Source organism: Corvus cornix, chromosome 5 (genome assembly GCF_000738735.6).
Source record: "Corvus cornix cornix isolate S_Up_H32 chromosome 5, ASM73873v5, whole genome shotgun sequence".
Lineage (NCBI taxonomy): Eukaryota > Metazoa > Chordata > Aves > Passeriformes > Corvidae > Corvus > Corvus cornix.
The window spans coordinates 1,933,621-1,946,789 of record NC_046335.1 but is presented as its reverse complement, the minus strand read 5'-3'; the positions used below and the strand labels follow the sequence as shown (position 1 = coordinate 1,946,789).

Here is a 13,169-nt window from a genome sequence, read left to right as displayed (position 1 = left end):
CCTTCCCTCAACTCTGCTCACACCTCTGCTAAGATTTTTGACATCTCAAGAGAACCCCAGATACAAGCAGGGGAAACTCCAGGTGCTGCACATCAGCAGCATTCACTAACCAGAACCACCAAGCCCCTCATAAATGACACACCCACCTCTGTCGGGCCCCAGCCTGGCTATGATGTCCCCTTACACCTGGGGCTGGTGCTCTGGGAAAGGCAGAATGGGAAGGCAGAGCCAGAACTTATTAGTGCCCAACGAAGTCACCTGCACCTCCTCAGACTGGATGTAATCACAGCTGCCATGAATCTGTGGAAATGACAGATCAATGACAATTCCTGGATGAAGATCCCCCAGGGAGCTGTAGGGTATTAGAAGCAGGTGAAGAAAACTGTCGTGGAAAAAGGAGCCCTGTCCTTCAGCAATCAAGAATGGCAGGTAAATAGAAATGGACTGTTCAAAGACGTGGTGGAGTCACTGTTCCTTGAGGTGTTGAAGGAAAGACTGGATGTGGCACTCAGTGCCATGGTCTGTCTGAAAAGGTGGTGTTTGGCCATAGGCTGGACTCGATGATCTCAGAGATCTTATCCAACCTAAATGATTCTGTGATTCTGTAAAAGGCCACATTTGGTAGTCTCCCTTTGGGATCTCAAGCTGGCCTCTCCAAAGCCAGGGCAAACTCCTACATCTCAGCTGCACAGCTGTGTTAACACCTCTGGCCAATCCAAGCTGCATTCCCACATTGTCCTGTCAAGGACCCCACTCTGCACCCTGGGATGCCTGGAGCAGGGAGCTGAGCGGGGTGGCTGCTGCTGCCAGGCGTCACCCTCACTCTTTGCTTTTTTTGGAGCAGTGGAGATGTGGCGTGCACCTTCTTCCTGCCAGCCCTGAGTCATCCAGCTGGCAGCAGCACAGCTTCAGCTCCAGCGTGGCCAGCTCAGCCCCTTCTCCCTTTGGCAGAGGGAACAAGGGGATGAATGATTCTGCTGATAACAGGAGTGGTTTGGGACCTTCCCACGTGAATGACTGCTGACAGGAGCAAGAGTTTGGATGATAACTGGCCACCAAACCTGCCTGTTACAACATCTCAAATGCCAAAAACCAATGTGAAATTTTTAATTACACCTACTACGTGAAGCTCCAGTGCTTAGTTGGCTCTGAAGCAAGAGCAATTCCTACTGCTGTCAAATTCCCAGGCTGAGCTTTGGAGACACAGGCACACAACTACCTTGGGAGCAAAGCAGAGGTTTTTCTAGAATTTTTTCAGGAAGTTTGAGGTCAGGTTAGACAGTTATGTGGCTGTGCCCATGCCAGCTCATGTATCAGCAATAGCTGAGTCAGAGGCAAGGTGGACACCTCCCATTCCCACCTGTGTCAGTCAAAACACTGTTGGAAGAGCACTAGCAAAAAGCCATTATCTATTTGTCAGGTGCAAACCCCGGGCCTGCTCCCTCTCCCACATTTAAGCCTAGCCAGGCTCTGGTGTTAACACAAAATCCCAGAAGGGTTTGGGTTGGAAGGGAGCTTAAAGAACCTCTCATTCCACTCCCTGTCAAGGGCAGGGACACCTTCCACTATCCCAGGCTGCTCCAAGCCCCGTCCAACCTGGCCGTGGCCACTTCCAGGGATACATCTCCAGAACTCCCACTTCCCAGCACACATTTTCTGCATGATCCTTCATCCTCTCCATCAGCAACAGCCTCCCTTCATCTCCACCATCACTACTGGATTTAGTTTTTTCTGACATTAAATTATGTTTACTCTTTTGTTGCTAAAATTGCCTGAAAATAAAGTCTGGTAAACATGTCATGAAATTTTAGGATATAACATGAAAGGTAATTACACTCTGCATAAAATGCTTCTGTATATAGAGTGCTTTAAATATGCTTTATGGGCTTGGCAGAGCTCAGCCCCTTCTCCAGAGCCTCCACCCCATTTGGGAGATTTGTGTTCAGTTATTTTCCTGCTGTAACACTTCACTTTCCCTGAACTGATGGTAAATGGGAGTGTTTCTGGCAGGAGCAAAGGAGCTGGGGGGTCTCTAGAGTGAAGTGACTTTCAAAAGTGATCCATGGGACACCTTGTGCCTTGCAGACCATGACAATACCTGCCCCAGCCTCCTTCCCCCACTGTAGAAGGTTCCAGTCAGTGATCCAGGGGAGTTAATATAAAGCCAGCTGCCTCTGAACATCACCCAGGCCCTAAACAATATTTAGGTGTGCTGTTTGTCACCTATGGGCTTAGCAGGGAAAATGCAGCAAGACACAACCAACACCACACGCTGCTTCCCATGGCCAGAGCCACTCGTGGCATGGACATGACATGAGGCATGACAAGGGCACCATGTCACCACTCCAAGGCAGGCTCAGGCTATCCTGGCTCTTCCCCAGAAAAGAAAAGTCAGGCTGCTCTTGCTCCTGCTCATCTGGTGGATCCCAGCTATTCCGATTCCCTTACAATGCTGCTGCCTGCACAACAGCCATAGGAGAGCAACTTTGGATGAGGGCCTGGAGTGCCAGGACAAGGGGGAATGGCTCCCAGTGCCAGAGGGCAGGGATGGATGGGAGATTGGGAAGGAATTCCTGGCTGGGAGGGTGGGGAGGCCCTGGCACAGGGTGCCCAGAGAAGCTGTGGCTGCCCCTGGATCCCTGGAAATGTTCCAGGCCAGGTTGCATGGGCCTTGGAGCAACCTGATCTACTGGAAAGTGTCCTTGCCCATTCCGTGACTCTACAACCATATTCAGCTTGCAGTGTTGACTTGTCTCTTCTTTCAAGTCCCAGCACTTCATTTTCTTCTCTCTTTTACATTTGGTTGTGAATATTTCTGGGTTTTTGTGTAAAGGCCCCTCTGTCTGAAACATCTCAGCTTTCACTTGTCAGGTTCCCAGCATTCAGAGTCACAAAGAAATGCCAGAAGTGGAAACTGAAAAGCCACCATAAAAGGCCAGAAATCAAACAATAAACAGAAAGGATGTTAACATGGCTAAAATAAAAAACAACCTACCAAAATCATTGTTTTCTTCCTGGTTTAACCCATTGTGTGCAGTCTAAGATGTGGCAGTGATGATCCCTGGCCTGTGCTGGAGAGGAGACCTTCTCCTAAAATAGTTCCTTGGCCTTTCCTGGCTCCCTTTAGGAGCTCTCCTAAATCCCCTATCCAACTTGAAAACCCTCACCAAGCCTTTCATGGTTTTAAAACTGAATTCTTGATAGGTGGATCATTCCAATTTTAACACAAAATTGGCCATGATGGGAAACATGAGATTTCACACGATTTGTTCCAGTCTGTGCTGTTCAAAGGACAAACTGGGAGCAGGGATCTCACTGGATCAGACGGACCAGGCTGCTGAACATCTGCAACTGCCAAGCACAAAGAATTTCAGACAAAGATCAGTGTAATCTATTACACCTTCATGAGCTGGCTGGACTTCACCATGCCAAGCAGAACTTGGACTAACAATCCTTATTTTGGGAAAAGCAGGGTCTACTACTCACAGCAAGAAATTACTTGTGATTTTTTTTCACCATAGCTGCCTCACCCATTCAACTGGCAGCAGTTGTGAGGTCTATGCACCGCCTGGCACATTCAGGAAGAACCTTAAATGAGGCATAACCTTATGCTGACCTTTAGCCCAAGGCTAAATCCTACTCTGGATGCATCACACACCCCTACACCAGCTCCTGGGGATGTGACAGTGACCCAGCTATGACCAGAGGCAATGCCATATACTCACCCTAATTTGCTCTGTGAGCTTTAAAAAAGCAAATTATTTTTGTGAAACAAAGGAGGGTTACACTAAGCAGCTGCCTGTTTCCAGGCCTAAGTAACTAGGACAAAGTTTGATCTGTTTCAAAATAGCATTAATATTTTTAATGACCCATGAGCCCATTTTTAGAACAAAGCAAGGACTTTCTCCTTTCTGCCTTAGTTTCAGGAAAAGCCCAAGCCTCCTCCCTTGCCAGCTGAAAAATGTAGCAGTGGAATAGTCACCCCATGGATTGATGTCACTACACAATGCTGCAGTCACTGGATGTAAACACAGCTTTCAAGGCAATGAGGTTTTGTTGTATAAATGGAATGAATAAATTTATTAAAGACAGCTTTTTCTTTTCTTTCCTAGTAAAAACCAGAAGCATTTCGCTCTCTTAATTTCTTACTCGCAACGTCAACCAGCCTGGCAAAGAGCCAGGAAATCCTCTAGGAATAGGTGAATAGCTATGGGATATAGGGAATGATTTTGAGCTGGGGATGGGTGGCAGCAGAAGGTGGCTGATCCCACAGAGATCCACTTGGATCCATGGATGCTTCCAGATTCTTGCAGAGAAGCTAAGGAAGAATTCATCCCATCAGTGACACATCACATTTCCTGGGAGTAGGGCTCAGCAGCCCAGGCTGAGGGATGTGCCTAATTCCCTTGCCGGACCCAGGTTGTACTTCCCAGGATGATGCTTTTTCCGCTTCCATCCGGCATCATTTGCATTCCCTCCTCCTGCTCTCAGGATGTGCAGGGAAGGCACCAGCGTGTGTACGTGTGTGCAATTCCCAACACGCACGGAGTCAGGGCTGACACGTCTGTCACACGCTCTGCGAGACAAAGCTGAGAACGGCACCACATTCCCTGGCAAGTTTTCCCTCCAGTTTACCCAAGGATTTGAGGACCTTCATTAAGTCACAGCTAAACACGGCACCGATCAAATGAGCTTCGCCCATTTTCTCCCCCCTCTATCCCAAAAAGCCCATCACTGGATCAGACACTCCGTTATCCCAACGCTTCCTCAAGCATGCCTCTGAACTCTTAATCATTGCCATGGGAAATCCCACGCTCATCTACACAAATTAAAATGTAATTTGTGTATCTAAACATCACAGCTCAGCTCACCCGCTCTGCCTGAGGAGCCGGGATACCGCCAGCACCCGTGACTGAGCTCACATGGAATACGACTCCGGAGGAAACGACAAATTACTCTCCTCAAATAACGGGAAATGGCTGGATAAAATCTGATTTCCTATGGAACAGCGTGTCAGTGGGAGTGGGTGAAGCGAGTGTGGTCACACGGAGGCTGAAGGTGGAGGAGCCCCTTGCTGGGTGCAGCCCACCTGTGGGACCAGCTTGGGCTCCAGCGGGAAGCAGCAGCTGCTGGAGGATCCAAGCGCCTCTGGAGGGAACCGAAGCCTTGCAGGAAGACACCACAGAACTTCCTCCTCCCCGTCACCCCGCTCCGCTCCCTGGCAGTGCTGCTCCCAGCTCCCCCGGGATCAGGGGGCTGTGAGGGGATGGGATTAAAATGGGCCCTTTCTGGAGGGTGACTCGACAACAAAATCCTATAGCTTCCAGAAAGGGGGAAAATCCTCTGGAGGGGTGACAAGCCGGGGTGGCCTTGTGGCTCTGCCTGAGGAAGGTGGGGTGAGCGCGATCCCTGCTCCCAGATGAGCTGGGGTGGGGTGAGCGGGATCCCTGCTCCCAGCCGAGGTGGGGTGGTGGCTGAGGTGACATCCCCCATCAAGGGCTGAGGGGACAGCAGGGCTACGGGAAGGGGTGTCAGGGCAAGCCGGAGGAGAACCGGGGCAGCCCAAAGGGTCCCCAGGGAGCTGCCGGGGCTGTCTGGCCCCAGGCGAGTCAGGGGGTCCCGTTGTAGCCATGCCGAGGGCGGTGACCAGCCCAAGCCGGGACCACCTCGCCTCAGGAGGCCCCGGAACGAGGGGCGCCCCAGCCGCACCCCCGATTCCCCTCACGCTGGCGGGGGGGGGGGGGCACGGGCGGACCCCAGGCCCCTCAGGGATAGCGCGCGGGGTCCCACACACCCGTGGGTCCCCTCGACACCCGGCAACCCCCTGCCCCGCCCGGGCCAGCCGAGCCCCCCGCCCGCGTCCTCCCGCCGCAGCCCCGCCCCGGCGCGGCCCGCGGCCGGCTCAGGCCCGGCATTGTCCGCGCTCCCCCCGCTCCCCCCCGGTTCTGCCGCCGCCGCCCTACCCAGCTGCTCCTGTCCCGGCGGTTCCGGGCCATGGCGGCGGCTGCGGGAGGCTCCGTGCGCGCTCCGAGCCGCGCTGCGTCTGGCGGGGCTGCGGCGGCGGCGCGGGGCGGGCGGGGGAGCCGGCGGCGGCAGCAGCAGCAGCAGCAGCAGCATCCCCGCCCGCCGCTCGGCGCGGCACCGCGGCACGGCCCGGCACGGCCCGGCCCGCCGGGGCACCCGCCCACGGCACCCGCGGGGCAGGCCCCGGGCACCGCCGCTCGGGGTGCGCACGGGCAGGGGGGCCCGCGGGCGGGGCGAGCAGCACCCCCCTGGGTGCTGAATATCCACCCGCCCACCCGCGGGGGTATATGGGGGGCTCAGTACGGATAGGAGGATCCAACAGCCGCGTTAGCCCTGCCCGGGCACTGGGATCGCTGGGGACATCCACACCGGGAGCATTGCCAGGGGCACCCATTCATGGGGGTACGGATGGGGGGCTCAGCAGACAGGATGCTCCAACATCCGCGTTATCCCTGCCAGGGCACTGGGATCATTGGGGCACCCACACCTGGAGGTATATCCAAACCTGGGGGCACTGGATACACTTGTAGGCACCAACACCCTGGAGACATCCACCCCAGGGCAGGGTCCCTGGCTCATCTGGGGCACTGGGCACCCCTTTGGACACCCACCCATGAGGGGCCATGGCTGGGGGACCTGGCCCAACCAGGATGTGGTGAGTGCACAGGAACACTTGGGCTGGGAAATCACCACAGGGTCCTGCCCTGGGGTGGGGTCAGCCAGGCCCTGCTCCCCCAGTTCCACCTGTGCCTGCAGTATCCACAGGCAGCAGGAGATATTCACTGTGCATGTGCAGATGTGACACAAAGGATGCAGCTCAAGGGCTTGTACTTAAGACACCTCTGGGGAGGATTTAAGTACAGCACAGTTAATAACAGAATCCCAGAATGGTCTGGGCTGGAAGGGACCTTAAAGCTCATTTCATTTCACCCTCTGGCATGGGCAGGGACACCTTCCACTAGCCCAGGTGGCTCCAAGTCCCAATGTCCAACCTGGCCTTGGGCACTGCCAGGGATCCAGGGGCAGCCCCAGCTGCTCTGGGCACCCTGTGCCAGGGCCTCCCCACCCTCCCAGCCAGGAATTCCCAATTCCCAATCTCCCATCCAGCCCTGCCCTCTGGCAGTGGGAAGCCATTCCCTGGCTCCTGTCCCTCCATCCCTTGTCCCCAGTCCCTCTCCAGCTCTCCTGGAGCCCCTTTAGGCCCTGCAAGGGGCTTGGAGCTCTCCCTGGAGCCTTCTCTTCTCCAGGTGAACACCCCCAGCTCTCCCAGCCTGACTCCAGAGCAGAGGGGCTCCAGCCTTTGGAGCATCTCTGTGGCCTCCTCTGGGCTTGCTCCAGCAGCTCCACATCCTTCTGATGTTGGAGAACCCAGAGCTGGAGGCAGCTCTGCAGGTGGGGTCTCTCACAAAAGCAGAGTAGAGGGGAATAATCCCCTTCCTCAACCTCCTGCCCACCCTGCTGGGCATGAGCCCATGCTGTGTTTGGCTTTCTGGCAACGCCAGCCACAGGGAGCTTGCCCACTCCCACCTGCTCCATGTGAACCAGCACAGGAGTGAACACACTTGTCCTCAGCTACTGTTTGCCCACACTTGTGATGCCAACAAGCTGCTGGAATCAACCTGACTCTGGAGCCACAGCCCTGTGCTGCTCTTTGGAAGACATGGCACAGCAGTCAAGGAACAACTGATTAAACTGGAAATGTGGTGGTCACCAGAGGGCCAAAATTTGGCAGGATAGGTGGGGAACTGAGCCCCAGACTGTATCTGCAAGAGGAGATTTTGGGAGGGTGCTGATCATTTCTGCACTCTGGCTCACAGCAGTCAGGGAAAGCCAGTGGCCATCCAGCTTCGTTGGATTCACAGGAGCCAGCAGGATCTGCTCTTCATTCTTGACAGCAGGAAGAACGTTCAAAAATGAACCAATTTTCAGTTCCAGGCATCTGAGCTGTACCAAAGCCATGTGTTGTTGTGCTCCCATTGATATGCTGATACTTAATTCCTGAGTGCCTCCTCCAATACTCTGTGACTGCCTCCCGTTGGCCTCTTCCCTGTGTTTACAGCATCAGAAGGAAACATATAATTTTGGCTCTCTGAAGTGCTGGCTCTCTCACGTGGCACACAGCTGAATCCTGCCCACCCCTGCTGGGCCCTGCGACCACGAGAAGCTCACTCAGCTTTGCAGAAGCTCCATTAGGATTTTTATAAATAATCCCTGAGACTGCACGTGCCTGTTGCTGCTTCAGTGCAGCAGAGAAGAGACAGGTGTTGTGAGGAGGGATTTCTTACGTTGGACACTCTCAGAGGGGTTCAGATAGGTTGAAAGAGAATAAAAGAAAAGCAGCTGGGAAATGGATAGGGGAGGGAAAAAAAAAGAGGATGGAAAAGGAAATTTGTTCATTTGAAAGTCTAATTAAACTGAGATGGGCTCAGGTCCTGTTTTCCTCATTCTCTTTGAAAATTGCTGCTAAGGTCAAGCTTGTACTGCCCCATTTACTGGCATCTTCTCCTTTTCTCTTGCCATTATGGCACGTGGTATCCCAGTGAAAGAGAAGTGGAGAGGTTTGATGCTGTGCTGTGCCAGAGGGATGGTCTGCATGAACTACCAAGGCCTTCTCCTGCATTATTTCCTATGATCCCAAGTCAAGGGGATGATCTTTTTTCCAGAGAGTGACTCAGCATTTGCTCATTTTCATCCATCCCTTCTCTCCACCGATTCATCCTTCCTTTATTTTCCCAGTTGCAAACAGCCCTTCTTAGGAAGCATCTTTACATTCTTGCTGCTGAATGGTCATGGACTGGAAGGATTCTTGAGGAAAAACGATGCTAAATGGGGGAAAGGCAGAAAGAGAAAATACCCTGCAGAGGGAGAGCTCAGCCAGTGGTTCAACAGCGGGAGATACAGCGGTGGAAAGGCCTCAGAATTTTGGACAAAACCTGGATTTAAATCCATCCTGCATTCCGCTGGCAGGAGCTGTTTCATAATTTACCTTGATTTCAGTGTCCCACTTACCCAGGCAGCATTTCCAGTTGCTTTTCATATCCCCGGCCCTTCGCAAACAGAAACCGGGTGCGTTGTGCAACGCTTATGTAAGAGGTGCCAAAGAGACACTGCCAAGGCTCTGCTCTTGCTCAGGTGCCACCACGGACTCGCTGGGACTTGCTGCTGAGGGAATCACTGCCATCCACAGGCGTTTTCCTTGGACAAGGCGCTGCCTGAGCCCCCCGGGTGACACATCTGTTCTTGCAGTGGTTATCCGAGGTTCCGGGATGTGTTGGCTTCCTCCCCGCAGTTTTTATTGTCACTTCGGCCTTCTTGGGCTTTGCTCTTTCACTGCTTCTGCTAAATTGCATGGGAAAGTCAAAGGGATCAAGATGTCAAATGTGTCTGAAGAGCATTGCAAGGGGATGTCTCCCTGGTGCTTACACTCTCTGGCAGGGATTCCTCATCACTGCTTTAAATTTCTATACCCTTATTCTAGGGTTAAGAGGCCTCAATTCCTTGGAAATACCAAAAAGGGATAAAACAGAATCAGCTTTTTCCTTGGTCCTGAAGCTACAACCTTCCTAACATCTTTCTGTTGTTGGGTTTTTTTCCTTACTGAAATATTTTAAGTGAAGCAGATCTTTGTTGCTTAGGAAATCCTGCTATTCCTGCAGTTCCCATTTCTCACCCCGAATTGTGCTATGACCGCCTACATTTACATGGGCTTTGCAGCCAAAGGAATTAGCTTTGCTGCTTCTGTAAACACTAGGACTTCTGGCACACTAGGACTGCACAGAGGTATTTCACTGTGGAGGAGACAGAATTCCAGCAGTTAATTAAATCACTTGTTTAATCAATCAGAGTGGAGGTTCTTCCTTCTGGAAGATGCTCTGTAAACTGAAGGAGCTACTTAAGAATAAAAAAACCACGGACATAAAGAACCATCAACTCAGGCCTGGTTTTACCTCGGTGGCTGCCTTTGCACTATCTGACTGTGATCCTCTTATTTCTCTTCGTTAGGAAAAGGTTCTTCCCCCAGAGGGTGCTGGGCACTGCCCAGGCTCCCCAGGGAATGGGCACGGGGCCCCAAGGCTGCCAGAGCTCCAGGAGCGTTTGGGCAGCACTGCCAGGGATGCACGGGACAGGGGAGAACTGTTGGGGTGTCTGTGCAGGGCCAGGAGCTGAACTGGATCATCCTCAGGGTAATTCCATGATTCTACAATTTAGAGGTCAGCAAGATCTCTCCTAAGCCAAACTTCCCATTTATTTCCGATACTGTTTTTAATTTGTTCCCTCCCCCCTGCACCGGCAGGCAGATGGACACTATTGAAAACATCCTTCCTCACCAGCCTCTTTTTCTGTTTGCAACGTGGCTTTAGTGAGCCCAAGCCAAAATCTGTGCGTGCCAAGTTTGTTTCTAGGATTTCCCCCTGAAGATACACCTCAGCCAGGAAAAGGCTTCCAGCTCCTCTAGGCAGAACCAACCGAATCCACCTGCCTGGATGATTCAGCAAGATCCTTGCAAAATGTTCCAGCCAGGTTTGTGCACCTGGGAACGGGGGAAGCAGCCGGGTTTCCAGGCGCTGCTCTGAATTTCCCTTTTTAATGCTGTTTTTCATGGAATGGCCACATTTTCCTGCATCCTTGTGCTGAGCAGTTGCTGTCTGGTCTCACCTCTGCCCTCCGGTGCGTGCACGTGGGAGGGAAGGGCATCCAGCTGGTTTCCTTCCTTTGAATGCAAAGAGCACAATCAGCTGCAAAGTCTCCTGAGATGCATCTACGTAAACGGGGTGACACAAATATAATGTATAGCCACAGCGCCCCTCTTCCTTCCGTGAAAAACAAATCCTGGCACACGGGGCTGAGCTGGGTCTTGTTTAATTCTCCTGCTCCTGCAAGGCACACAAGGCTCCTGAAAAGGCTTTGCTCTCCCATTGGTGTCTTTTCTCTCTTCCCAGAGCATCTCAGCTGGATGAGATCCTCAGTCTACAGCAGACTGATGTTACCCTGAGCAAGTGTAACTCCCAAGCTGGAGATAAGAAACATCCAACAGGCCTGGATGTCTCCTCCTTCTCTTGCCCTTGGCTGTGTTCTCTCCATCCATTTTGCCAGGACTTCTCCCTCTTTCTGCTCTTTATTTTTTCCAGGCATTTTTTGTACCTGTCATCACTTTCCCACATCTGCTGCCATCCCAGCTGTCCCCAAAGGGCCATTCCAGCAGCAAGAAACCATTCAGGATCCCACAAAACCTGCCCTATTCCTCCTATTCTGAATTCTGATAGCAGAGCAGGTGAAGCAGCATTGACAGCCCTGAAAGCTGCCAAAGTGATGGCAAGAAGCTTTAGGAGGTTCAGCATCCTGAACTGGACTCAGGGCTGGAAGCTGCCCACAGAAAGCCTGGGAATGGCTCCACTGCAGGCCCTTCACTTGTGGCCGTGGGTGAAGCAACAGTGTGTGTGCCATCAGAGAGGAAAACCAGCCTGAAAAACACAAACCACAAACTTAAAAAAAAATCAAATCATAGGGAAGGTGCTGCAGCAGTTTTGAATGCATTCCATGTGGGATTGTTCGACTGTGTAAAATTAAAGATATTTTAGCAGTCAGATAAAGAACTAGGGCTGAAGTATTTTCTCTTCATGCTGCTGTTTCATACTTCAGTGTCCTATTTGCCAATGAACATGCATCCACAGGCACAGCACATTCCACTGCTTTTAAAACCACCTTTATTATCTCATTCAGTTAGAAATCTCTACAGCTCTGCATCCACTGTTACCTGGTGAATCTCAGAGTCTCGTTAAAATAACCTTGGCTGTTCTTCCTCCTCAGACTACAACACAAACAGATCACATTCTCCAAATCCACGTAATGCCTTATGTAAAACCACTTAACATTCCTTTTAAGGCTGGGACCCATTCAGATGGAAGATGCTGCATAAAAGCACATTCCTAAACAAGCTTGACCAGAAAAGCAACGTGGTCTGGGGTGGAAAATGCACTGGGAATCGGTGTGGGCTCAGGAGTACGGGCCTGGCAGGGCACAGGGTCCATGTCTTGAACTGAAAACTTTGCACAACTTGTTAGAATCATTAATTAAATCACTAACATTGGAAAAGCCCTCTAAGACCATTGAGCCCAACCCTTAACCCGGCACTGCCATGATCACCACTGCCTCATGTCCCCAAGTGCCACATCCACACTGCTCTTAAAACCCTCCAGGGATGGTGACTCCACCACTGCCCTGGGCAAACAATGCCTGACCACCCTTTCCCTGAAGAAATTTTCCCTAATATCCAACCTCGACCTCCCTTGGCACAACTTCAGGCAGTTTCCTCCATTTTCCTGCATTTTCCTAATCATGAAATGGTAACAGTAGTACAGTCCCAGTGCTGCTTTTATCTATGTACACCTCCCAGTTGTGCTTCCAGCAGGGACTGAGACCCAGCTGGGAAAGGTGGATTAAAGCTCAGCACACGAGATGGGCTCTGAGAGGTCACTCTTCACCACTGGCAAGATGGGATGAGAAGCTGCACCTCCAGGTGGGAAGTGAAACTTAACCCAGCAAGGACTAAATACAGGAGCTTTTGCAGTAAACTGTAGCCCCTTGGATCTAAGGGATATTCTAGGAGTCCAAGTCTTAATGCACCATTTGCCACTGGAAAATGAAATGTCCTTTTTGCTGTGCTGTCATCTGATGGCTTGTCAGGAGCAGCAGAGTGAAAAGCAGTGTCTGAACCCTCAGCTGAGGAAGGGAAAAGAAAAAGGACACAAACAGCTCCCTATCAGGAGCACAGGAAGCTGATTTATGAGGGGAGAGGTAATTGCTTTGTTAAAAATCACTTGAGGAAATACAGCTCTCTAAAGGGTAAATAGTTCCTTACTTGTTGGGGGTTCAGGAAAACTTAGGTATTTATGTTGGAAAGGACATCCAGGATGCAGAAGGCTTGGAGAGTACAAGGGGAAACTAAATGGGAATCTCGCCCTGAGCTCCCCTGTTTTGGGGAGGTGGGGCAGGTTACGTTTTGCAGCCCAAACGAGCCCATAAATAAATCCCAATAAACCCAAAGGCCACTATGCAATTCCCAGGAGTCTGCACACGTTGCCTTTGAGTTTAACCTAAAGCACCACAGATCCTAATGAATTCTGCTAGAGAGCCTGTGGTTTGAA

At 51.8% G+C, this 13,169-nt stretch overlaps 1 protein-coding gene across 2 annotated transcripts in view; it reads right to left on the bottom strand.

The window, feature by feature from the left end:
• The window catches only part of ATL1 (atlastin GTPase 1), a 29,532-nt gene extending 23,458 nt beyond the window's left edge, over positions 1-6,074 (bottom strand). For both annotated transcript variants that reach the window (XM_039552131.1, XM_039552132.1), the window contains exon 1: positions 5,964-6,074. In XM_039552131.1, coding sequence (XP_039408065.1) covers positions 5,964-5,996 — 33 coding nt within the window. In that variant the 5' untranslated portion in view covers positions 5,997-6,074. The remainder of the gene's footprint in view (positions 1-5,963) is intronic.
• Positions 6,075-13,169: the final 7,095 nt, after the last annotated feature.